Below are 27,129 nucleotides of genomic sequence, written 5' to 3' on the forward strand. Positions count from 1 at the left end.
CGGTGGGAAATTGGTAAAGTTGGTAATATGCTAAAGATTAAACTAGTAATTTCACTCCCAGTCACATTCTTTACCCATAATCAGCTGCCCTCTGGTCACCAACAAAGGATTTTTTAAAATGCTTGCTTTTCTTTAACCATAATAGACCTATTTGTCATCCTCAGCTCAAATCATGCAATATTTCAAATGAGAATTTTCCTCTGTCCCCATCTGTTAGTTGTCTGATTTGGAAAGACCGTGTTGATAAGCCGAGATGGGGTTCATTTTAGACACTACCTTTCCAACTCTGTCAGGGAGTAGGAGGTTTGGAAACTAAAGAGGAAAGGACTGTAGGCTGTGGACTAGAGCCAGAAAGGAGAGTTGGAAAGTTAGAAAATTGAGGGGAAAGTGCTTCAAAAATGTATTCCTAATGCCAATACTTTAAAAAATATCTTACCTACAACACACTTTGAGATGATCCAGAAATGTCTTATGATGTCTTTCTGTCTTTTTATGATTTTCCTCAAAAGCATTTGTAGAATACACTGGCCTGGCCACAATATACTGATTCCCAAAGGGTTCAATCATTTTGATTTTTCTGTTGGCTGTGGCAAGTTGAAGACCTTTGCAACTATGTGGTGAACACTTCTTCTTGCCTTTAGCAGGTTAAAAATGCCTGAAACCAAACAGAGCTTGCTTCTTAAATAACTCAGAGATAATGTGATGCAATTTACAGATGAGTGAGCTCCGAACTGAATGTTACCACCTTTTAAGATCAAAAAAGGCAGGATTAAGGGACCTAGATTGCGTTTTGCGACAGCGATGTTTTATTCCAGTGAGCTGGACGTGGCTCTTTTAGGTAAGTAAACAAGAGCTTTATTTTTTAATTTGCCAAAAAGTAACAAAATTGACTCAGTTTATGAATCAATTAGTCAATTTTTTACTTACAAGGCAAGATATTCTCATCAACTTTTTTTCCCAGAAATATTTCCAAAGTTAAGGCATTTAAGTGTTGGGACAGGTTAGATTTAAAGTTTTTTTATTGCCCCAACTCCAGTCCAGACTGTTCCAATTTACCCAACAGAATTTTAAAATTTGATTCTTTTACCTTGTAAAATTAAAAAATTGTGAAATTCAAAGGTATTGCCTATTTCAGTTATTTCCTTATTGTTTCTGGGAGTTAGAGTTTTACAATTTATAGTTAAGGAAACTATGAAACAAACTAAATATTATTTGTTTACTTCATTTTTGAGTAATAAGGTCTTTTTAAAGGAATGATCCTGGGCAAGTTCCTTAACCTCTCTGAGCTTTGCCTGTATAATGGGGATAAAGATATTCAAGTTTCAGGTGATTGTGAAGATTAAATAAGGTTTCCAAAGCATCTGGTTTACATCCAACACACTATAGGCATTTACTAAATAGTAGTTATTATTTTGATTATTAGCATTTTCTACACAAAATGTTTAAGTTTTTAATTCTTATCTCAATCCTGTTTCTATTATGCTTAAAAGATCAATTTGACAAAATGTTTAAATGCACATTACCAAGTTAGCCTTCACAATTCTTTGAGGCAGTTACACTTATTATTTTATTATTATTATTTTATTCTTACAAATGATAAAATAATCACACACACTCCAAACCCACACTAAATTGGAAATACTTTTTCTTGGGACATACAGCTTGTTAACATGGCAGAAATGGTACCTGCATTTTCAGACTTCTTTGCTCTCTTTTCTATGTCATGCAGCTTCTCTACTGTTCAATATGAACATAATCGAAGAACATTCCAACTAACTGCTAGCATTTTTTCCCTCTAATCTTGTTCTGTATTACTACTTATAATGCCCAAGTTTTGTTCCTCAACTTCAATCACAGTGATTAATTGAATTATCTCACACTAGATAGTATCTTGTTACACCGTGCCCTCATATACCTTATGGGATTTTCAGCATGTTTGCAGAGCTCAAGTTATAACCAGGAATCAGATGCTGGCCTCTACTGCTGGCCCCACTTGACCTCTCTTTGATCACTCATTTTTCTCTCCCATCCCATTTTCTAGTTTCCTCTAAAGTCCTCTGTACTCACTTTTGACCACAATATACTGCTTCTGCCCCACATCTCTGGCTTGATCTCCAGAATGTGAGCTCCTCTGAGCTCAGTTATGACTCCCTTATTATTATTATTATTATTATTATTATTATTAGAGACAGGATCTCACTGTCGCTTGGGGTAGAGTGCAGTGGTGCAATCATAGCTCACTATGGCCTCTTAACTCCTAGGCTCAAGCGGTCCTCCTGTCTCCTGAGTAGCTGGGACTACAGGTGTGGCCCACCATGCCCTGCTAATTTTTAAAATATTTCAGTAGAGGCAGGGATCTTTCAAATGTTGCCCAGGCTGGCCTCAAACTCCTAGGCTTAAGCAATCCTTCAACCTCAGCCTCCCAAGTTGCTGAAAGGTGCACCACCAGGGCCTCGGTTATGACATTTAGATCCTCCTTTGCTATTCTTTCTGGGCCTCTCCTCCCCTGCCACTCCCAAGTGCTTGTTTTCTCTTTTGTTTCCATTCCCTCTTCTATCTCTCCACCCACACTTCAGGGGTCAAATCCCACTAACTAGACAGTACTTCCCATTGTCAGAAGAACTTGCTCACAAAGTGGAGGTGACTTGTGCATTGCTGTGCAGAGCATGGATTTTTGTCTTTTTTTGGCTGATTACCAACAACATGGTTGGGGCAATAATAATTAAGATCTAATCCATGGTCAATCACTTCTGACATCTTGGATTTCTCACAAAGGGTATCTGGAATATCTTATAAGAACAGCTTTAATCCTTTGAAGGAACCAACCTAGCCAACCTTAGGATGAAGAAGACTTCAGCACTGTGTATTTGTACTTCTGTCAGATGCTGCTATGGCCAGGAAAAAAAAAAAAGATTCTGCTCTTTGCTTGCTTTACTCATGCTTTCCTCAAGGAGTTCACAGAAATTTATTAGTTGTCTTCCCTAAAAAAGATCTTGAAGGTACTTTTATTCTTCTGGCTGTTGTATTTTTTTTTATTTTAATTTTTTTTGCCGATGACAGTGATGGGAGAAATATAACTTCATTTCTAATCAGTTTCCTTCTCTGAGGATGGCTATGGCTGTCTCTTTAGTGGGCTTTCTTATACCTCCAGCTGAATCAAGAGCCTGAACTCTGGCTGTCCTGCCAGTAAAAGCCTCCTCCTCATACCCAAGCACTGCCTGCAAGGGGACTGCTCAGGGTAGGAATCAGGGGAGCTTAAGAAATCTTTCCGGCCAGGCGCGGTGGCTTACGCCTGTAATCCCAGCACTTTGGGAGGCTGAAGCAGGAGGATCACTTGAGGTCAGGGGTTCAAGACCAACCTGGCCAACACAGTGAAAACTTGTCTCTACTAAAAATACAAAAATTAGCCAGGCGTGGTGGCGGGCACCTGTAATCTGAGTTACTCGGGAGGCTGAGACAGGAGAATTGCTTGAACCCGGGAGGCAGAGGTTGCAGTGAGCTGAGATCATGCCCCTGCACTCCAGCCTGGGTGACAGAGCAAGACTCCGTCTCAAAAAATAAAGAAAAGAAAAGAAAAGAAAAGAAATCTTTCCAGACTTTAGAGAGAAATCTTGAGGGCCACATTCCAGCCTTTCTGTTTTCCCCTTGCACCCATCCCCGTTTCCAAAAGCTATGCCTCCATGTGTAACATACAATGTGGGCCTCTGAATCAACTACCCCAATGGTGCCTCTGCTGAAGAGACGTTCCAGATAGTCATTAATGACATTCTCCATGTCATCATTTCTGAGATTCTTGAGCAGGACCTTTTTTTTTTTTTTTTTGAGACGGAGTCTTGCTCTGTCGCCCAGGCTGGAGTGTAGTGGCGAGATCTCGGCTCATCTTTAATTAGGAATTAAAAAGAGATTGTTTAAACTCTTTTTTCACCTGAACAAGTTACATTTTTGCCAGAAATTCTTGGAAAACACTTTTTTCTGGTTCCTGGAATCACAATTCCAATTTCAAATATTACGCCCATATTAATGTAAAAGCCTTTTCATGTTCTATCTTCATGGATCTCTGAGTTCCTTAGGGTGTCAGTGGATTTGGGGATTGAAATTCATTCACAGAGTCCCTTCCTCTTACTAATTATAGAATCCCAAGCCTTGTTTGTATATATTTCCACTTTTATTTGCTTCCCTATGACGTGCTTTTTATTATTTTTTTGGCCTTTATGATATATATATTACATACATAGACACACACATGAAGACATTCATATACCTACATATCTTGGTGCTGTGGCTTAGTCATACACATTGTTGTTCTCTGCTTTTTTTTTTTTCCTTTTTGAGCAGAAATTTAATCCTGGGATTAATTTCTGAAGTTCAGTTTCTCAGTTTAACTATTCCCATGTATTAATAACTTTTTGATATTTCTAGGGATTTTCATGTACATACCTCTCCACCACTTCAAGTTCCACCCATTTCCAACCTGCAGACTGGCCTCCAGTTACGAGAACCTCCACTCTGCCTGCCCCGCTCTGCTGAGAAGTGTCTTTTGGCCCTGACCTTCCCACTCAGTGTTTATCTATTCTGTGAAAGACTTTTAGTCTTTCAGAGGTCTGCCCTTTTTGCTGGGAAACAACTAATTTGAACCAAGATGCTGATGAGCGGTGTTAGGATTTGTCTTTAATTAGCGGTCATTTGAAACCAGCAGACAAGCAAGGGTGCAGAACACTTCCCAGCCCCTCCGCAGTCACATTAGATGCCTCCACTCTTGGACAAGGCAGCTCCTAGCAGCATCACCCCTTCATAGCTGTTCAAGCTGAGGAAGGCCTTCGATAGAGACATCACTGAAAATGCCATACTGTGCCTGAAATCTGCTGAAAACACAACTCACCTCATGGATCTCAAAATATCTCTGAGCCAGTCAGTGCAAAACCAGAGGTAAGCCAGCCCTATTTCATGAATTAGTCCTTGGACAATGGGAAATACAGCAGCGTCCTGATAACTGTACTTGGGGGAGTGGGTGAGAGATGGGGGAACAAGCAGAATAATTGCTCCAGTGAGCACCTTCAGAGGGATCTCCATTGGCAGCCAGAGGAATCAGAAATCAAGCGCACAAAAAGCTCCACATTCTGGTTAGTGTGAGGCTGGATAGAAGCAGGGAGATGATGGCATCAGAATGGGAGAGGGCTGGAGTGGTGAATGGAGCGGAGGGGTCTCAGCACTGAGGTTGATTAAGAGAGCTCAGAAGGGGTCAGAGGCTGAGGTGGGCAATAATTGTTACTACTATTTTTCATCAATTCTATTACTACATTGCCCAAGATGCTGAAGAAGGAAGTCAAACCTAAATTAATTGGGAGGTACAACAGAAAAGAGTGAGACTTTGGCAACTAAGCACACCAGGTTTCAAATCCTTGCCTTGCCATATCTTAACTATGTTTGCTATAAGCCAGTGATTCAAGCCATCAATTTTCTTTTCTTTTCTTTTCTTTTTTTGAGACAGAGTCTTGCTCTGTCACCCAGGGTGGAGGCTGGAGTGCAGTGGCGCGATTTCATTTCACTGCAAACTCCACCTCCTGGGTTCAAGTGATTCTCTTGCTTCAGCCTCCCGAGTAGCTGGGACTACAGGCACCTGTTACCATGCCCAGCTAAGTTTTTGTATTTTTAGTAGAGATGGAGTTTCGCCATGTTGGCCAGGCTGGTCTCGAACTCCTGGCCTCAAGTGGTCTGCCTGCCTTGGCCTCCCAAAATGCTGGGATTACAGGCATGAGCACCCGGCCCAAGGCTTCAATTTCCTAATAGCAAAAGGAGGAGACCATTATTTTCCTTCTAGGGCTGTTCTTAAAACTGAAAGCAGGGTATACAAAGGGAGGCTTCTTAGCCTTAAGTTCATAGGTAGCAGTCTCAGAAGTGAGTTAAATATTGACTGTTTAGACGGAACTTACAACTGGTCCACAAAAGTCAGCTGGAACCTGTTGGAAAATGTTAGTGCTGCCAACTTTTCTATGACTTTATGTTTACTCTGAGCTTATCTTTAGAAGTAGCAGTTTTCCATTTTTATCCCAGTTTGTTTTAACATAGTTTTAAAATAATCTATCTATCCGAGCTTCCTAGAATGGCATACAAGGTCCTTCATGTTTTGGCTCTGGTCTATCTCACAAGCTTCTTCACTCCTCCTTCACAATTGCAGCAGGTTCCTAACACACTATGATATTTAACAGTTCCGTATCTCTGTACACATGATTTCCTTTGTGTTCTTCTTCTCCAATACCTGGTAGATTCCAATTCATTCTTAAAAATACTCAGCACAGCTGGGTGCAGTGGCTCATGCCTGTAATTTTGGCACATTGGGAGACTGAAGTGGGAAGATTGCTTGAGGCCAGGAGTTCAAGACCAGCCTGGCCAATATAAAGAAACCCTGTCTTTAAAAACAAACAAACAAACAAACAAACAAAACACAACTCAGCTGACCATTGATTCATTTCTTCATTCCTTCAACAAACATGTATCAGCCTATTATTTGTCAGGAACTCAGTTCCTAACACAGTTGTAGAAGATAAGAAAATGATGTAAAGCCTTCATGGAATCCCTAGGTAGAGTTGATCATTTCCTTCTTGTAAGTACCTTGTATATATGTCTATTCCATGTCATACATTATTTGTTTCTGTTTCTGTTCCCTTTAAGACTGAGTTTCCCAAGGGCAAGGCCCAAATCTTAACCATTTTTCCCTCTTTTGTTAGGTCCTATGACATAGTAAGTATACAAGAAAGTTTGTTGAAATAAACTGAACTATGAGCAAAAGATATATAAATGATGTAGACCTAAACTCCAAAGTTTACATACACAGGAGAAGTGCCCAAAATAATTGGTGCAGATAATAAATTGGAAGAAGGGATGTAAATGTGGGTTGGAGTTAGGAAGGTTTTGTGAAGGAACTGTGAGTCTTGGGTTAGACTTTAAAGAACAGATAGGTTTGGCAGGGGTGATGACAAAGCAGTGGGCAATAAGCAAATCATGTCAAAGGTTATTGAGAGTTCCAAACACTGAAACAGAAGGCTTTGTTGGCCCATAGGCTAAACCATTAGAGAAATGATGGGATGCACCATAGCAAGGGGTTTGACACCCAGTAGGCTCACAGCAGGCGAAAGAGAATCCCTGGCCATTTCTGTAAGGCTTTGAGATTTTCTGAGCACTTTCACTTTTCTTCCTTGAGTATTACTGTGGATGGAGGCAGACAAGATAGGCTGTATTGTCGCTAATTTACAGATGAAGAAATGGAGATGAGAGAAGATAAATGACTTTCTCAACTTCCCAGAGCCAGCATGAGAAGCCACATCTTGTGAATAACTGACTCTCTCCACTACATCTTCTTCTCTGCTACGTATTCAATGTCAGGGGTCTCAGCCCCTACCCCCAAGAGAGACAAGGTAAAAGAACAAGGTGAGGCACCATCAGGGTCCTTGCTTTTGAGCATGAAAGCCTCACACTCCTACACTCAATATCCACAACACAAAACATGAGCCTGGTGGCCTGGGGACAAATCTCCTTGAGGTGACTTGCTTTATTCTTCCCCTTGCTTCTCAACAAAGTGACACAGAGGCTAGAGGAGCCTCTTCTTTTCTCTTTGGAGAATCAAAGACCTTTATTGTAGAGAAGCACTAGACTGTGTTATTACATATTTATTCTTGTAATTGAAAAATATTCATTCTCATTTTCTGAATGATTTTGTTTCTTAGTCGAATATGAGCTGTTTAGGAGGTATTAAACATTTGTTCATTTCTTTATATACTTACTTATTCCCTTATCCAGAGGGAGAAGGCAAAGTATGTATTGTGTTACCCCATTTTTCTTGTTTCTGAAATCAAATTAGTTGCTTCCTAAATTTTCATTAGGAATAATCCTTGGCCGGATGGGGTGGCACACGCCTGTAATCCCAGCACTTTGGGAGACTGAGGTGGGAGGATCACCTGAGGTCAGGAGTTCGAGACCAGCCTGGCCAACATGGCGAAACCCCGTCTCTACTAAAAATACAAAAAAAAAAAAAAAAAAAAAATGCCAGGCACAGTGGAGCATGCCTGTAGTATCAGCTACTTGGGAGGCTGAGGCAGGATAATCACTTGAACCTGGGAGGCAGAGGTTGCAGTGAGCAGAGATTGTGCCACTGCACTCCAGCCTGGGCGACAGAGTGAGAATCCGTCTCAGAAAAAAAAAAAAAAAAAAAAGGACTGATCTTTATGCAGTCAAATTTCATGACACAGTTTTTCCAAATGACTAACTTACTTCAGAAAAGAGAATTATTTAGTCCAATAATTTGATAAATTGTTCCTCACTTGCATATATAAAGAAAGTTGTATAATCTTTTGCTGACATTTTAAAGAATAAAATAGATTTTATCTTGATAGAGTTAGTAATGTATGGGATAAGTACCCATACATTACTAATATATTATATTATATTATACTACTTGTGGCATAGGGCATTCTGCTACTTTCCAGTGACCATTTTCTCCCCATCTCTCTTCTCTTTCCAGTCTCTATCCTTCTTACTCTCATTGCCTTTTCTTCTCTCCCTGTTTCCCTTAGTCTTGGACTTTCTAGGATGTCTAGCAGATAAATCTCTCACTTCTAGACCGTATGTCCCCTGCCCCCTCCCTTTTTTTTTAAGAGACAAGGTCTTGCCATGTTGCCTAGGCTGACCTCAAACTCTTGGGCTAAGCTACCCTCCTGCTTTAGCCTCTTGAGTAGCTAGGACTATAGATACATATCCCTATGCCTGGCTGGGACCAGATGGCCTTTCTGAATCCTTTCTAGTAGGTGATTCTCTCTCCTGGAGAAACTCTTTCCTTAAAGTTTGCTTTTTTTTTTTTTTTTTGCCAACCCTCAGAGCAGACAATCTATCTATAAAGTCAGATTTGAGTGGAGAATTAAAGGAATTATCTGAATAATTAAAACAAGAACACTAATATATTTGAAAAGGCTATTTAAGACTTAATGATGCCTACAACCATTTACTTGTTAAATTAAAGTCTACTTAAATATTTATTCCACATTGCTAGCGCTCCAGACATACATGCATATCTTATTAGTGGATTCATTCAAAATATTCACACACATGGAATAAACTCAAGAACATAATAACTCCTAAATAGGCTTTGATTAGAAAAAATACCATTTTCAAGGAACAGAAAACCAGTTTGAATATAACAATCATAAATTTGGTTCCTACCTGACACATACTCTGTGAGGAGCTTCTGCAACAGTGGTACATTTTCAAGATAAAGTTCTAAGTTCTAGTTCTAAGAGGCAGTGTCCATCCACTCAGGTCTACAGGCTCTGTGTGCATCCATATGCATAGGGATGTCTATATATAGGCTATGTAAGACAGTGGACAAATTACCTTTCTGTCAGCTTTAATAATTAACTTTCATTAACTTTTACAACAATGAAAAGACTGCAATGTGGTCTTGACCTTTGAGACTTTGATCAGCAGAAGTGATGATGAAAATTGCTTCCTCAAGTTCCTTGTGAGATTAAACCACCAATGGGTGGTTTAATGCACTTGTGTGTATGTAATTTCATTGGTTTGCAGAGATTGCACAGCAGATGCTCACGTGTACTTAAAAAAAAAAAGAATCTTCTCAAGGGTTATCTCCTTGACATTTTACCAACCTGTTTAGATGAGAGTTTAGTGGTGGTGTTTTTTGGCTGGATGACTCCATGGAATCTGTCATGGGCTGCAGAAGTGTGGTGTATAGGTTAACTCCTGGTATGATAAAGGCCCTCATTAGGAACACTCACCCAACTCCCAGCCACAGGCCACATCTGCATTCCAATTTCTGCCCCCACCACAGCTCTTCCTAAGAGCAATAAACCCTGTGTTGCTAAACACAATGAATACTTTCAACTCTCATCTTACTTAAAAGCATTTGGCATTGCTGACTACTCTTTCATGAACTCCTCTTTTTATTTTAAAAATTATTTAACTAATTAGTTAATTTTAGAGATGGGGTATTGCTGTGTTGCCCGGGCTGGTCTCAAACTCCTGGCCTGAAGTGATCCTCCTGCTTTAACCTCCTGAGTAGCTGGGATTACAGGCCTCAGCCATCATGCCGGGCTAAAATCTTCTCTTCTTGAAATGCTAAAAAAAATTTTTTAACACACTTGTTTTTCACCTCATCCTTTTTGCCAATTTCTCCTCTAACTCTTTCTTTGGCGTTTCCTAAGATTCTGTTCTGAATTTCCTTCTCCTCTCTTGCTACCCTCTTACCCTAAATAAGAGTCCCATGGCTCCCAGCAACATTCAGATTTCTAACCCCAGCTCTCTAGGTCCCCATATTTAACTGCCTATTCCACATCTTTGCTTGGATGCCTCATAGGCATCTCAAACACGACACATATTGAGATTAAGACCTCTTGATCTTTCCTCCCAAATCTGCTCCATCTCTAGTCTTCCCCATTTCAGTAAAGAATATTCCCCTTTACTCATGTCAGAGACCTGGGAACCATCTCTGACACTTCTTCTTGCAGACCTTCTCCCCACCCGCAGCCAATCCATCCTTAAACCCTATTGAGCATGCCTCCAAAATACATCCCAAAGCTATCACTTTTCTTCATCTTCACTCTTACCTTTTGCTGCACTTCTTGCTTCCTCTCGCAGCCCTCCCCATCTCTTTACCACTCATTAATCAGAATGATCTTTTCACACTAGTCCTCTTTGTGGGGCTGATGATTACACAGAGGAAAACAGGCCTCCAAAGTCTTTGCATGATCTCCCCCTGCACAACTCTCCAACTTCATCTGACTCTGCTCTTACTTTTGTTTTCTCCACTCCCACCATGGTGGCCTCCTGTAGTCCCAAATTTGCCCACTCTTTGCAGACATCATTTTCTCTGCTTAAATGCACTTCTCTCTCTCTCTCGGTTTGGCTGTTACTTAGCTTCAACATCACTTTCTCAAGGAGAACCACTTTGACTTCCTAATCTCAATTAGCCCCTCTTGTGGCATTCTCTCAGAGTATTTTTTTAAGTCCCTTGGTTAATTTGCATGTACTTTTTAAAACATAGCATCATAATTTAAAAATACACAATTATTTACTTGGCTAATGTTTGGCTTTCTCATTAGAATGAAAGCCCCACACAGGCAGGGACTTTGGCGAATTCACTGCTGTATGCCCAGTACCTAGAATGAATCTACCACAGAACAATGACTCAATAAATAGTGGTTCAATGACAGTTCAATCAACGAATTATGTTTGATATAAGACAATTCCAAAAGAATGTGGACAGGTCACTAGCGTTTGTTAGAAATTAATTTAACCTGTGTTTTTAAATCTGGCTCACACCTGTGCTAACTGCGTAACTGAATGAGTTGTGGTGCCACTTATCATTCTTTTATCAATATTAGCTAACTTTAATTAGTGTTTAGTATGGGCTGTAACTTTGCAATGTGTTTTATTGGGTTTATCCCATTTAATCCTCATAACAACCATAGATAGCTTAGTATTTTTATTCCTATTTTACAAATGAATAGATTGAGTTTTCATTTGTGGTGAAATCTCAATTTTTAATTTTTATTGGCTTTTATTGAAGCCAGCTAGAATCCAGAAAGCCTAACTTTGTCATGTCTTTACTGTATAATACTGCTTTTTATAATTTTAACAGATGTACAGAATATTTATTCAGAACCACTATACACTGATTAAATTTTGTATTTAGATGTGGTTGATGGAAGAACTGGAAAATATTGCACTTAAAGGTAGAGGCTCAGAATTATTGATCAGCATAAAAATGATTTATTTTAGAACAAATAAGAGAGTATTGCAAGATTGATGGATACAAGCTGAACAAAGGCAAATTATTACACTATATATATTACATAGTGTATAGCCTTCCTATATACTAATAATAACCATGTAGTAAATGTAATAAAAAGAAAGATATCATTGGTAATAGCAACAAAAGCTACAAAGATTAGTAGAAATAAATCCTTTTTGTTTTTTATTTTTAAGAGACAAGGTCTGGTTCTGTCACTAAGGCTGGAGTATAGTGGCTCAATCATAGCTTTCCGAAACCTTGAACTCCTGGGCTCAAGTGATCCTCCTGCCTCAGCCTCCCAAGTAGCTTAGACTACAGGCACATGCCACCACACCTGGCTAATTTTATTTATTTATTTGTTTTGAGATGGAGTCTCACTCTGTCGCCCAGGCTGGGGTGCAGTGGCGCGATCTCAGCCCACTGCAACCTCTGCCTCCCGGGTTCAAGCGATTCTTCTGCCTCAGCCTCCTGAGTAGCTGGGATTACAGGTGTGCACCACCACGCCTGGCTAATTTTTGTATTTTTAGTAGAAACGGGAGTTTCACCATGTTGGTCAGGCTGGTCTTAAACTCTTGATCTTGTGATCTGCCCCCCTCAGCCTCCCAAAGTGCTGGGATTACAGCAGTAAATTTTTTAATTTTAATTTTATTTTGTAGAGATGGGTTTTTTCTATGTTTTCTAGGCTGGTCTCCAACTCCTGGCCTCAAGCTATCCTGCTACCTCGACCTCCCAAAGTGCTGGGATTACAGGCGCAAGCCACTGTGCCTAGCTGGAGTAAATCTTATCTAAAGATATATAATGATGAACTTTATAGAGATAATTACAAAACATTATTAAAGGACAAAAACAAAACCTAAGAAAAATATAGCCAGGTGCGGTGGCTCACGCCTGTAATCCCAGCATGTTGGGAGGCCGAGGCGGGCAGATCACAAGGTCAGGAGATCGAGACCATCCTGGCTAACACGGTGAAACCCAGTCTCTACTAAAAAATACAAAAAATTAGCTGGGCGTGGTGGTGGCAGGCGCCTGTAGTCCCAGCTACGCAGGAGGCTGAGGCAGGAGAATGGTGTGAACCCGGGAGGCGGAGCTTGCAGTGAGCCGAGATCGCACCACTCCACTCCAGCCTGGGCGACAGAGCGAGACTCCGTCTCAAAAAAAAAAAAAAAAAAAAAAAAAAAAAGGAAAAAAGAAAAATATGAAGCCATAAATCTTCATGAGTGTGAAAGTTCAATATCATATAGATGTTTTCTTCAAATTAATCTATTACATAAATGCTATTACAATGAAAAAGCTTTTCTTTTTTTTTTTTTTTTTCATAGAACTGTACAAACTTGGCCTAAAACTTGTATGGAAGCACAAAGGGCCAAGAAAAGTCAAGACAATTTTTGAAATTGATGCATAATAATTGTACATATTTATGGGATATATGTGATATTTTGATGTATGCATACAATGTGTAATGATCAAATCAGGGTAATAATGATATCTATCACCTCAAACATTTATCATTTCTCTGTTTTGGGAACATTCCAAATTTTCTCTTCCAGCTATTTTGAACTATACAATAATGTATTGTTAACTACAGCCACCCTACTGTGTTATGAAACACTAGAACTTATCCCGTCCATCTAACTGCATGTTTGTACCCATTAATCAACAGCTCTCCATCCCCGCTCCCTGCTACTTTTCCCAGCCTGTGGGTAGCCATCTTTCTACTTTCTCTCTCTATGAGATCCACTTTTTTGGCTCCCACATACTAGTGAGAACATGCAACATTTGTTGACAACTTTGAAGAAGAAAAAATGGGGAAACATTTTGCAGATATAAAGACTTATTATCAAGCTATAGTAATTATGGCAGTTACATGTTTGTGCTGTGGGAAATAAACATACCAATGGAACAGGACAGAAGGCCTAGAAACATGTATTGAAACTTGATATATAATAGAGGTTACGTGGCATTAGAGAAAAGATGGACTATTCAATAAATGGTGCTGAGACAACTGGCTATCCATGTGGAACAAATAAAATTTAGATCTCTATTTCACAGCAATCACACACACATTTTTTCAATTGACCAAAGGCCTAAATAGAAAAGGTAAAATTTTAAACTTTTAGAAGAAAAAGTATGCTGTTATAACCTTGGAATAAAAGTATTTCTTAACAAGTCACGTAAATGTGCATATCATAAAGGAAACGACTGACAAATCCATCTTTATTAAAATTAAATCATGGAAGACACCACAACAAAAGTGAAGACAAGCTCTAGACTGAACAAGGTATTTGCCCAGTTAAGTCTTAGAAAAGATTAATATCCAGAAGATATCAAGAACTCCTACAAATCAATAAACAAAAGGCAAAATTCACAGAAAACTTGAAGTGCCAATTAACATATGAAAATATGTTCAAGTTCACTAGTAATCAGGGAAAAGTAAGGACAACCATATACATTTCAGATCCATCATTAGCAGGGCTGTAACTAGCTTCAGTGGAGCATGAAGATTATGCAATTTGTGGATGTCGTTTTAAGAAAAAGATTACAAAATTTCACATATAAAATTAACTACAGGGCCTTTGAAGGGGCCCATGCAAATGAAAGGTCCTGAAGCCTAAACCTCATTTGCTTTATGGTAAATCTGCTTTTGTCTATCAGATGGTAAAAATGAAATGCCTGAAAATACCAAGTGTCACAGAGGCTGTGGAGCAATAGGAACACCTATACTATCGTTGTGAGTTGTAAATTGGGGCAGTCATTTCCGATAGCAGCGTGTGACTGTCTTGTCAAATTGAAGATATATATCTTCTAAGACCTGGCAATTCCACTAGTATGTATCCTTAACAAACATTGACTCATGTTAATGAATATTTCTAGCATATATAAATATGCAATATTTATAATAGCAAAAAAAAAATAAATATCCTTAATCCACTAGATAGTCTGGTTGATAGTCTACTGACCTTATAAATAGCCTAATATCTTTTATCTGCTATCTACTCTTCATTAATAGGACAGTAGACAGTGCATAAAGAAATCATGCCAACCTGTAACTAACACTAAGGAGGGCAAGTGGCAGAAGCCCTTAGGTGAGTGACAGCCCTTCCCTGATAATTATGTGGACCTGAAAGAGCTGTGCTCAGAAATACCAATATTGGACTGGGGTATTTGAGTTGAGTGTGGTGATCCATCAGCTGCGTGGTGTCTATGTTTTTGTGGTTATCTGATGTTACATGGACAAAGGGTTTCTGGTCTCCCACTGGCCTTCTGGGACTGGCCTGGCTTCTTCACTGACTGCATATGTTTTATTTGATCTTGATTAGAGGTGAAGGGTGGAAGTAGAGTGGGCATGTCTGGTGGGCTGACTTGAAGAGCCTGTAGTCTTCATTACTTTCATTTATGGCTGTTTGCTAGTGTCGAAGACCCTGACATTCTGTCAGCACTGACACCATCTGTGCTGTGTTAGTCTTCACGCTGTTAGGCCACCTCATCTGCTTTCACTGTGGCACCAATGCTGCCGTTGTAGCCATCACATTGTCCTTGAACACGGCCATCGTTGCTTCTGTCTGCCTGTCCTCATGCCTTCCCTGGTCCCTGTATGCCTTCATCATGGTGACATTTGCCATCCAGATTTTTGCCCCATGGCCCATGTTACAGGAGAAACTGAAGGCATGTGCTCTCCCCAGCTGTGTGGGTGTCACACTGCTCTTTGAGTTTTCAGCCTTGAGAGGCCTGCGGTCCTATAGTGCGTGGAGTCATCCTCTTCGTCCTTCTCTAGTTTCCATCTCATGTCTCTGTCCTTTCTACCTCATTCACCTGCAGCTTTTTAAAGAAACCAGTCATGGGCCTTAGGATGAAGTTGAAATCAAATTCTTGTCCAGGTGCCTCAGCTAAGTTAGGTACCTCCATTACATTATGAAGGCAAGTTGATGGACTAGCATCTTACCTCGTGTAAAAGTTAAAGGCAAAGTTCTATTTTGGAAGCAGCATGCCAATGTGGGTGAGAGAACAGGGATCAAAGGAAAAAATTAACCAAAGGCTTGGGTGCTTATCTTTTCTGTTATTTTGTGGGATGAGAAAGCTTTTTGGGTCCCTTTTGAATTATTGTGTCTTATTTATTATTTGCTGTAACAAATGAAGTGATGTGGTTTCTATTAAAAAATAACAGTACAGGCCAGGCGTGGTGGCTCACACCTGTAATCCCAGCACTTTGGGAAGCCAAGGCGGGTGGATTGCTTGGGCACAGGTGTTTGAGATCAGTCCAGTTTGAGACCCCTATCTCTACAAAAAATTTTAAAAATTAGCTGGGCATGTTGGCACACGCCTGTCATCCCAGCCACTCAGGAGGCTGAGGTGGGAGGATGGTTTGAGCCCAGGAGATGGAGGTTGCAATACATTAAAACAAAAACAAAAACAAAACAAAGGTTGAATTCATAAAAACAGAGAATAAAGTGGTGGTTTACAGAGTCTGGGAGTATAAACTGTCAGTTATAAGATGAATGAATTGTTGTGATCTGTTGTATAGCACAGTGACTGCAGTTAATTATACTGTATTGTATACTTGAAATTTGCTGAGACAGTAGCTCTTAAGTGTTCTCACCATATATGTACACAGAAAAGGTAACTGTGAGGTGATAGAGGTGTTCATTAGCTTCATTGTGGTAGTCATTTCATAATGTGTACACATATCAAATCATTGTAGCCATACACTTATCAAAAAAAAGAAAGAAATGAGGAGTTTCTATTTTTGTTCCAATAAATGAAAAAATAAAAACATGCAAAAATGCTCGATTCATAGATATATAGCAAATGTATAAAAATAAGCAATGAAATGATAGATAAGAAATTAAGGATAGTGGTTACCTCCATGGAGAGAGGGAAGTTTACTGGCAGGACTATGAAAGGGGCTTCAACTGTATCTGTAATATTTTATTTCTTTTTGTTACTCCAGATTTAAACAAACTTTTGAGATATATATTAATTTCCTAGGGTTGCCATAACAAAGTATCACAAACTGGGTGACTTCAAACAATAGACATTTATTCTATAGTTTCAGAGACTAGAACTCCAAAATCAAGGTGTCAGCAAGGCCACACCCCCAGCAGACACTGAGTGGAATCCCTGATTGGCTCTTTCTAGTTCCTGGTGATCACTTCTTAGCATTCCTCATCTTGCAGCTGTGTCACTTGAGTCTCTGCCCCTGTCACTGCATGGCATTCTCACGGTATATCTTTGTCTTTCCCCTTCTTGTAAGGACATTAGTCATTTTGGGTTGAGGGCCTATCCCACTCGCTAGTATAACCTCATCTTTACTAATTAGATCTGCAATGACCCTATTTCCAAATAAAGGCTTTCTGAGGTACTGGGGATTAGAACTTCATCATATCTTTTTGGGGAACACAGTTCAATCCATAACAAGATATAATTTACATGCAGTGATATATATATAGATCTTGAATGTACCTTTTGATGAGTTTTGACAAATGCGTATACCTATGTGTGTTAGTTCTCTATTGATCCTGTAACAAATTATCACAAATGTAATAACTTAAAACATCACAAATTTATTATCTTACACTTCCGTAGGTCAGAAGACTGATATGAATCTCACTGGACTAAAATCAAGGTGTTGACAGGGCTGTGTTCCTTTCTGGGGGCTCTGAAGGAGAATCTATTTCCTGGTCTCTTCTAATTTCTAGAGACCACCCACATTCCTTGGCTCATGACCCCTTCCTGCATCTTCAGCACCAGCAATATTGTATCTTTTTGCCCTTTTTGTCTGATACCATTCTCTCTGCCCACAGCCAGGGAAAGGTCTGTACTTTAAGGGCTCATATGGTTAGATTAGACCCACCCAGATAATCTCCCCATCTTAAAGTCCTTAATTAATTAATTAATTTATTTATTTTTGAGACAGTCTCGCTCTGTCGCCCAGGCTGGAGTGCAGTGGCATGATCTCGGCTCACTGCAACTTCCACTTCCTGGGTTCAAGCAATTCTTCTGCCTCAGCCTCCCGAGTAGCTAGGACTATAGGCATGCACCACCATGCCTGACTAATTTTTGTATTTTTAGTAGAAACGGGGTTTCACCATATTGGCCAGGCTGGTCTCGAACTCCTGACCTCGTGATCTGCCTGCCTCAGCCTCCCAAAGTGCTGGGATTACAGGCATGAGCCACTGCGCCCGGCAAAGTCCTTAACCTTTATCACATCTGCAAAGTCCTTTTTGCCATAAAAGGTAGCATATTCTCAGGTTTGGAGTATTAGGATGTGGGCATCTTTGGGAGCCATTATTCTGCCTACCACATCGTGTAACACTCACCCTCCCGAAGTGGAGAATGTTCCTCTCTCTGAAAATTCCTTCGTGCTTCTCAGTTCATCACAGCCAACTGCCAGAGGCAACTTCTGTTCTGATTTCTATCATCTTTCATTAGTTTGGCCTGTTCTAGAACTTCATACAAATGGGACGTGCAGTACGTTCTCTTTTGTGCCTGGCTGCTATCTCACAGCACAGTGTTTTTGAGGTGCATCTATATTGTTATGTGTATTGGTTGCCCATTCTTTTTATTGTTGAATAGTATTCCATTAGTATGAATATGACGAACTCTGTTTATACAATGTCTTGTTAATGAAGTTTGGATTGTTTCCAATTTGGAGCTATTACAAACTTTCTTATAAAAGTCTTTTGTGAACATATTTTTATTTCTCTTGGGTCCTGGGAGGATTGCTGAGTCATGGCATAGAAATATGTTTAACTTTATATGAAACTGCTAAATAATTTTTGAAAAGTGGTTTTACCGATTAAAATTCCTACACTCAACATATGAGAGTTCCAGATGCTCCTATCCTTGCCACCATTTAGCTCTATCAGTCTTTTCAGTTTTAGCCGTTATGATGGGTGTTCATTTTATTTCTTTAAAAAAAAAAAAAAAGCAAAAACTTTTCCTCAAACACCAAAATAAGGAATATCCTTTAAAAGTTTAGCCCAGGTTTCATGGAGTTAAAGCTTTGATAGTATATGTTACTAAACTATATTTAAAGCCATTGTATGATTATAACTTAGAAGCACACTTAATAATTTAATATTTAAGGCTTAATACAACAAATGTATTGACTTACCTGTATATCCTAGAAAACAGTTCTTTTTTTAGCTTGTCGCACTTTATCCCTTGACATTATACCTTGCATTAAATACTCTTGGTTTCTCACCATTCTCCCACTTCTTGGAGATGGACTGTGTTTATTTATATATCTTCCTGTCCCATGTGCCTAGCATAGTGCTGGGCACATAGCCAGTGCTCAATAAGGTTGTTGAGTCAATAAACAAATAAGCAAGCATATTAATTTAAAGCATAAATATGATAGACTAGAATCACCAATCTTTCTTTTAAAAGATTTCAAATTTATACTGAAATCTTAATGTGACCCCATTTACAAATTTGGATTGAGGTAAAAAAATCCTGTTTTATTCTGTTCTTCCATTTATGGTGGAAGGAAGTGTACTTAATTTTTTCCTTTTCTTTTTTTTTTTTGAGACTGAGTCTTGTTCTGTCACTCAGGCTGGAGTGCAGTGGTGTCATCTCAGCTCACTGCAACCTCTGCCTGCATGGTTCAAGCGATTCTACTGCCTCAGCATCTCTGAGTAGCTAGGATTACAGGCATGTGCCACCATGCCTGGATAATTTTTTGTATTTTCAGTAGAGACAGGGTTTCACCATGTTGGCCAGGCTGGTCCCGAACTCCTGACCTCAGATGATCCTCCTGCCTTCGCCTCTCAAAGTACTGGAATTACAGGTGTAAGCCACTGCTCCTGGGCTAATTTTTGTATTTTTAGTAGAGATGGGGTATTGCCGTGTTGGCCAGGCTGGTCTTGAACTCCTGACCTCAGGTAGTCTGCCTGCCTGGGCTCCCAAAGTGCTGGGATTATAGGCGTGAGCCACCATGCCCAGCCTGGACGTGTACTCAATTTAAGAAGAAAATTAGCACTTGTTTAAAAAAGGGGATTTTGGAGGTCCTTCCATGTTCTCCCAAGCCATCAAGTTTTCCACCCACGGGGTTGTTCCAGATGTGACAGCACATTACTCATATCACTTTTGAGAGAGGTATTTTTATATTTAGTAGTGTGGTATCACCCTACTCTATAGCCTGAAAGGCATGGCCTCTTGGCTGTGCTGAATTTTACTAGAAGAATCTCTGGATAAAATTTTCCTGACTCAAACTCATCTAAAGGTAACAGAAGTGCCTGTCTGGGCACCCCCAGGGATACGTGGTTAGAATTCAGGGTATCTATTAAAGCTCTACAAAAGACATGTGTGTGCATGTTTGTGTGTCAGAGGGTGGGGTGGGTATGCAAATGTGAATTTTTCAGGGGAAAGTGTCCATAGTTTTCATCAGACTTGCATATGTGAAGAAATATGAAGAGTTATAGAGTAAAGTTAAGAGACTTAATATTGTGGCTAGCCTGACTGGCCAATTATGACAATTTGTGTGTAACAATTAGTGGACTACATTTAAATAATGAGCTTGGTTTTCCTTCTCCTGAGTTGACCAGTCAGTGTTTGACTGCAGGTGCATCCCCAAACATCATTGACAAAATGGGCAGAAATTACACTGGGAGGCAAATCTCTTGGTCATGGAGGGAACAAAACTTCACCTCCCCTAGACTTACTATTATGCCTTGACTTCAAATCATACTGATTTTTTTTAATAGACTCCAGGCTTCATTTTCAAGGATCCAGTGTGTCCATTCAGAGCATCTCTTTCTGTTTCCCTGTTAAGTTGGAAATGAGACAGTTATTCTTTGTTTGTTTGTTTGTTTTTGTTTTGAGACAGAGCCCCGCTCTGTCGCCCAGGCTGGAGTGCAATGGAGCCATCTCGGCTCACTGCAACCTCCAACTCCCGGGTTCAAGTGATTCTCTTGCCTCAGCCTCCCGAGTAGCTGGGATTACAGGTGACTGCCATCACGCCCAGCTAATTTTTTTGTATTTTTAGTAGAAATGAGGTTTCACCATGTTGGCCAGGCTGGCCTCGAACTCCTGACCTCAGGTGATCCACCTGCCTCGGCCTCCCAAAGTGCTGGAATTACAGGCATGAGCCACTGCACCCGGCCAAGACAGTTATTATTATATACTTCATAAAGATTGACCCCAAAAGGAGTCTAACGCAGCAAATATATAATTCCTAAATTTAATATGAATTTCTACTAATCCCTCTCAGTGTCAAGATGAGTCCAGAGCCAGCCACTATGGTGTGTGCCTGTAGCCCCAACTGTTTGGAAGGCTGAGGTGGGAGGATCACTTGAGCGCAGAGGGTTTGAGGATGTAGTGCGCTATAATTGCACCTTTGAATAGCCACTGCAGTCCAGCCTGGGCATCACAGCAAGATCCTATCTCTTAAAAAGCTAAAACAGCAGCAGCAACACCACCACCACCACCACAAAGATGAGTCCAGGGACATCAGATGAAAACTCATATTTTAGAATAGAGAGCAAAAAGTAAAATCAGTGAGTAATCACCAGTCAGAAACAAATTATATTTTCTGATGTCTTTTATCTTGGTCAAACTTGAGTCTTGAGAGTACAAAAGGAAGACAAGAAATAATCCTGTAGAATACAATTATAAGGCATTCTTCTTCCATTGGAAGAGCTTGGATTGGAGAGGCATAGTGGAGTTGAAGTCATCTTCAGATATATATGGAGGGTGTGGGTGGTTGAGGAAGGGAGTGGGAGGCGATGCTAAGACACTGGCAGGAAGTACACTTTGCACAGTCTTGACATTAGTCACCTAGGGTTCATGATTCTCATTCCAAGAATAAGTCATGATTTCTTTATTGCTTCTTATTTCAGTTCATTTTATTATGTGTAGCAGTATGAATAGACTTCTTATAGCAATATTGGAATAAAGATTAAATTTTATATGTTTAAATGTAACACGATAACCTTTTATCCTCAACCTTTCGGGCCTCCCTTGCATTGCTAGAGTCTTCATTTTAAAGGTGCAACTGCTAGTAAAACAATGGGTGTGCAGGGTACATTGGGATGGGATGGTGAGAATGGTCATTTCAAAACTACCCTCCATTTTATTGCCAGCATTATTTAACGTTCTGGAAATGGGCCAACTTCGTCTCTGGAAAAATTTAAAGAGCTAGCTGGGTTTCTCATCTGTCATGTTATGGTGGAATTTTCTAATAAATAGCAAAGGTTTCAACCATAGATGTGGCTCACATGAGTTCCACCATATGGATAATAAAACTGAATAAACCTGTTTTCATTTATCTGACAAAGCAAATAACTTCTTTTTTGGTTATTTTCCTAGTTCTTGATGCAACATGTGACACGTCTCACTTCCTGGACTCTCCTCTTTTGCCTTCTGTAATCTTAAGTTTCTCCGAATTTTCCTAGGCCTTATAGTTTCCTTATAGCTGATTCATCTTCTTCTTTCTGTCATCACTTCTCATTCCCAGAGCTTAGTTTTGTTCCTCTGCTCTTTTCACTGTACACTTACTCTTTTAGAACACTTTAGTTTTTCATGGGCATGATTCCAAAATCAACATCTATACTCCTCCTTGTTCATTCAAATGTAGATCCTATACTTCTAACTACCTACAAGAATGCTCTTTGTAAGTGACCTTGCAGCTCCTCAAACTCAAAAAACATTTCATGCAGCAACTTAAAACAATATAGTCACATTATTCATGTGTCAGTTTGGCAAGATGAATTAGTTTGAAAATACACATTCTGGCTGGGTGCTGTGGCTCACGCCTGTAATCCCAGCAGTTTGGGAGGCCAAGGCGGGCAGAAGACCTGAGGTCAGGAGTTCAAGATCAGCCTGGCCAACATGGCGAAACTCCGTCTGTACTAAAAATACAAAAATTAGCTGAGTGTGATGGCAGGCGCCTGTAATCCTCGCTACTTGGGAGGCTAAGGCAAGAGAATCACTTGAACCTATGAGGCAGAGGTTGCAGCAAGCCAAGATCACAACACTGCACTCCAGCCTGGGTGACAGAGTGAGACTCCATTTCCAAAAGAATAAATAAAATAAAAGTAATAAAATAAAATAAAATAATAAAAGTGTGGAGAGTAAGGCCCCCCTGTGTTCTGTAGGTATGGCTATTTGTTAGTATGTTTATTTGGTAATATTTATTAACATTTAAAAGACATTTATTATAATTTAAAAGAAATTATTTGACCTAACTCTTCCATTTATTTTATTTAATTAATTAATTTATTTTTTTGAGATGGGGTTTCACTCTCGTTACCCAGGCTGAAGTACAGCGGCGCAATCTCGGCTCACCACAACCTCCGCCTCCCGGGTTCAAGCAATTCTCTTGCCTCAGCCTCCCAAGTAGCTGGGACTACAGGCGCCTGCCACCACACCTGGCTAATTTTTTGTATTTTTAGTAGAGACAAGGTTTCATTATTTTGGCCAGGCTGCTAGTCTAGAACTCCTGACCTCGGGGATCTGCCCACCTCGTCCTCCCAAAGTGCTGGAATTACAGGCGTGAGCCACCGCACCCGGCCAGCTCTGCCATTAATATGAATTTCTCTCAGAAATACATGTTCATAGGCCAGGCATGGTGGCTCATACCTCTAATCCCAGCACTTTGGGAGGCTGAGGTGGGCAGATCATGAGATCAGGAGTTTGAGACCAGTCTGGCCAACATAGTGAAACCCTGTCTCTTCTGAAAATACAAAAAATTAGCCGGGTGTGGTGGTGTGTGACTGTAATCCCAGCTATTTGGGAGGCTGAGGCAGGAGAATTCCTTGAACCTGGGAGGCGGAGGTTGCAGTGAACCGAGATCACACCATTGTACTCCAGCCCAGGGGACAGTGGGAGCGAGACTTCGTCTCAAAAAAAAAAAAAAAAAAAAAAAAAGAAATACATGTTCATAAATATGTTTTAAAATTGCATACAATACTACCCAAATAAATTGACAGATTCAGTGCAATCTTGATCAAAATATCAATGACATTCTTCACAGAAATAGAAAAAAAAACTTAAAATTTGTATAGAACCCAAAAAGATCCCAAAGAGCCAAAGAAATCCTGAGGAAAAAAAAGAACAAAGCTGAAGGCGTCACACTACTAGACTTCAAAATATGCTACAAACCTATAATAACCAAAACAGCAGGGTACTGGCATAAAAACAGACACATAGTCCAATGGAACAGAATAGACAACCTATAAGTGAATTCATACGCCAACTGATTTTTGATAAAGGCACCAAGAACACTCATTGGAGGAAAGGACAGTCTCTTCAATAAATGGTGCTGGGAAAACTGGATATTCATATATGCAGAAGGATGAAACTAGGCCCTCATCTCTCATCATATACAAAAATCAACTAAAAAGGATCAAATACCTAAATGTAAGAGCAGAAGCCATTAAAATACTAGGAGAAAATACAGGGGAGATGCCTGAGGATATTGGTTTGGGAAAAGATTTTATGAATAAGACCTCAAAAGCACAGGCAACAGAAGCAAAAATAAACAAATGGGATTATATAAAATGAAAAAGCTTCTGCATAGCAAAGGAAATAATCAACAGAGTAAAAAGACAGCCTACAGAATGAGAGAAAATATTTGCAAACTGTTCATCCAACATGGGATTGATATCCAAATATACAAGGAGCTCAAACATCTGAACAGCAAAAAACCCAAGCAATCTGATTTTTAAATGGTCAAATGTTCTGAATGGGCATTTCTCAAAAGAAGACATATAAATGGCCAACAAATATAGGAAAAAAATGCTCAACATCACTAATCATCAGAATCAAAACCACAATGATCCACTTAGGATGGCCATTATCAAAAAGACAAAAAATAAATCCTGGTGAGGTTGCAGAGAAATGAGAACACATACATTGTTGGTGGGAATGTAAATTAGTACAGCCACTATGGAGAACAGTATGGAGGTTCTGGAAAAAACTACAAACAGAACTACCTAACGATCCAGCAATCCCACTACTAGGCATTTATTTAAAGGAAAGGAAACCAGTATATCAAAGAGCCATCTGCACCCCCAAGTTTATTGCAACACTATTCACAACAGCCAAGATATGAGATCAACATAGGTGGCCCAAAACAGATGAACGAACCATAAAGAGCCATAAGGAAAATGTTTACATACATAGTCGAATATTATTCAGCCATAAAAAGAAATCCTGTCATTTGCAGCAACATAGATGGAACTGGAGGTCATTATGTTAAGTGAAATAAGGAGGAACAGAAAGGTAAACACTGCATGTTCTCATTCACATGTAGAAGTTAAAAAAAAGTTGATCTCATAGAAGTAAAAAGTAGAACAGGAGATACTAGAGGCTGTGAAAGATAGAAGGAAGACGGGTATAGGGAGAGACTTGCTAAAGGATACAAAATTACAGCTAGATAGAATAAATAAGTTCTTGTGTTCTATGCCACTGTAGAATGACTATAGTTAATAATAATATAGTTTCAAACAACTAGAAGGAGGATATTGAATGTTCCCAACACAAAGAAATGATAAATGTTCAAGATGATAGATATGTTAATTACCCTGATCTGATCATTTTACATTATTATTATGTAACCCACCAATATGTAAAATTGTTATATGTCAGTTAAAAATGAAGCTGGGCACAGCGGCACACACATGAAGTCCCAGTACTCAGGAAGCTGAGAAGGGAGGATTGCTTGAACCCAGGAGTTTGAGGCTGTAGGGCACTATAATTGTGCCTGAATAGCCACTACACTACAACCTGGCAACATAAGGAGAGACCAACTCAAAAATAAAAATTAAAATTAAAAAAAGAAAAAGAAAAATTTCATACAAGAATTTGCATTGCAGCAATGTTTTGTAGTTGTAAGTAATAACAGTGGCAAAAACAACACCATAAACAATCCTACTAAATACAGCCAAAATACTTATCAATACAGAATTGGTTACGTTTAACTGAGTACAGAATTGGTTAAGGATAAGTGAGTACAGTGAAAAACTATGCAGCTTTTAAAAAGAATGAGGCACACCTGGAAAGCTCTAGCTTAAAAATATACTATTAATGGCAACGTAAATAAGAGTTGGTAGTGTATGATCATTATTTGTGTGAAAGAAACTTTTAAGGAAGAATACACAAGAGGCAGTGAATAGTCACTAAGATTTGAGAGTGGGAATGAGAAAAGGAAGAAGATTTTTACTTTTCAATGTAAATCATATTGTATTGCTGAATTTTAAAAAATACTTATAGTTTTATTGTTAACATTAGAAAAAAACCACTCCTTTCTTTCCTACAAATTTATCTCCTGGTTTCCCCAATTTCATTCGCATTACTCTTTTAACACCATGGCTTAGGAGTTTGAAATCAGCCTTGATTCCTCTTTCATTTTTGACTGTCTTGTGGAGTCACCAAATCCCCTTCCTCCTCCACAGTGTCTCTTAGCTTCATCTTTCCATCTCCATTAAGGTTGCCTCTGCCCTGATTCTGAACTTATTTGCAGTGAGAATGTGGGTAAGCCACCTAATCACCCTTTAATTTGTTCATATGTAAAATAAGAATAATAACTTCTACATAGTGAAGACGGGTTATTTTAGGATTAAATTATGTAAGAAAACCAAAATTATGGCATAGAGTGTGTGCTCAATAAATACCATTTTCTACTTTCTCTCTAGGGTTTTTTCCTATTGCTACTATATCTTCTAATTCATACTACATGCTGCTATCAAGTTTAATTTTCTGAAATACTGTTTTCATCATTGAATTCCTTTGCTAAGTCCCTTTTGTGCTATGACCCTACTCCGGAATCACAGTTTGACAAAACTGGCATCATGACAGCTGGTGAGCTGGTGAGGCTCTTGGAGAATTTCTTCTGAAGGAGAAGAGATGGTTGTTGCTGTTACCATGGATCTGGACTGGCAGAGTTAGGGGCTACCCCTGGAACAAGTTTTCCCACAGTCAAACCCCTTAACTTCCATCCTTGAGACCCTTTTGTAAACTCTCCTTGCTGTAATTTGAGTAAGCAGTAAGGAGATCCCCAGAGCCAACCAAAGCTTGGGTAAAAGGAGATACTACCTGGCTCTGCCAGGTATTCAATATAGAAGTCCTCAGACTCTCTCCTCTCTGCTCATAGACCACCCTCAGTTTCTCCCAATTGAAGTGTGTAAGAATGAACTGGGGCCTACCTTGCCTCCATTGGCCTTGAACCTTCAGGGTCCCGGTTTCTTCTGCATGTAGATCATTTCCTAGGAACTGCTCTGCCTCCTGAGCCCCAGATACAGCATTTCTTGGGATGATCAACGTTCATACAGATCAGCACTGCTCCTGCCACCAAAATTCTCCATAGGCGCCCTTAAATAAATACAATTCTTACA

The 27,129-nt window shown here is 39.6% G+C and overlaps 1 protein-coding gene, 1 long non-coding RNA gene and 1 pseudogene across 2 annotated transcripts in view; 2 read left to right on the forward strand and 1 right to left on the reverse strand.

Moving 5' to 3' along the window:
* Window positions 1–9,323, reverse strand: part of SLC26A3 (solute carrier family 26 member 3) — a 37,711-nt gene extending 28,388 nt beyond the window's left edge. The window contains exons 1-2 of the mRNA XM_016958023.4: window positions 9,211–9,323; window positions 437–655 (exon numbers count right to left, since the gene is read on the reverse strand). Of these exons, the coding sequence (XP_016813512.2) occupies window positions 437–567 (131 nt within the window). The 5' untranslated portion in view covers window positions 568–655; window positions 9,211–9,323. The remainder of the gene's footprint in view (window positions 1–436; window positions 656–9,210) is intronic.
* On the forward strand, window positions 645–27,129 carry LOC134810555 (uncharacterized). The gene is made up of 4 exons (XR_010158933.1): window positions 645–838; window positions 4,420–4,926; window positions 7,252–7,510; window positions 26,782–27,129. It is a non-coding gene; the product is annotated as an uncharacterized LOC134810555 (long non-coding RNA).
* Window positions 14,028–15,744, forward strand: LOC100615872 (phosphatidylinositol N-acetylglucosaminyltransferase subunit C-like; annotated as a pseudogene).

Source organism: Pan troglodytes, chromosome 6 (genome assembly GCF_028858775.2).
Source record: "Pan troglodytes isolate AG18354 chromosome 6, NHGRI_mPanTro3-v2.0_pri, whole genome shotgun sequence".
In the NCBI taxonomy this organism is placed as follows: Eukaryota; Metazoa; Chordata; class Mammalia; order Primates; family Hominidae; genus Pan; species Pan troglodytes.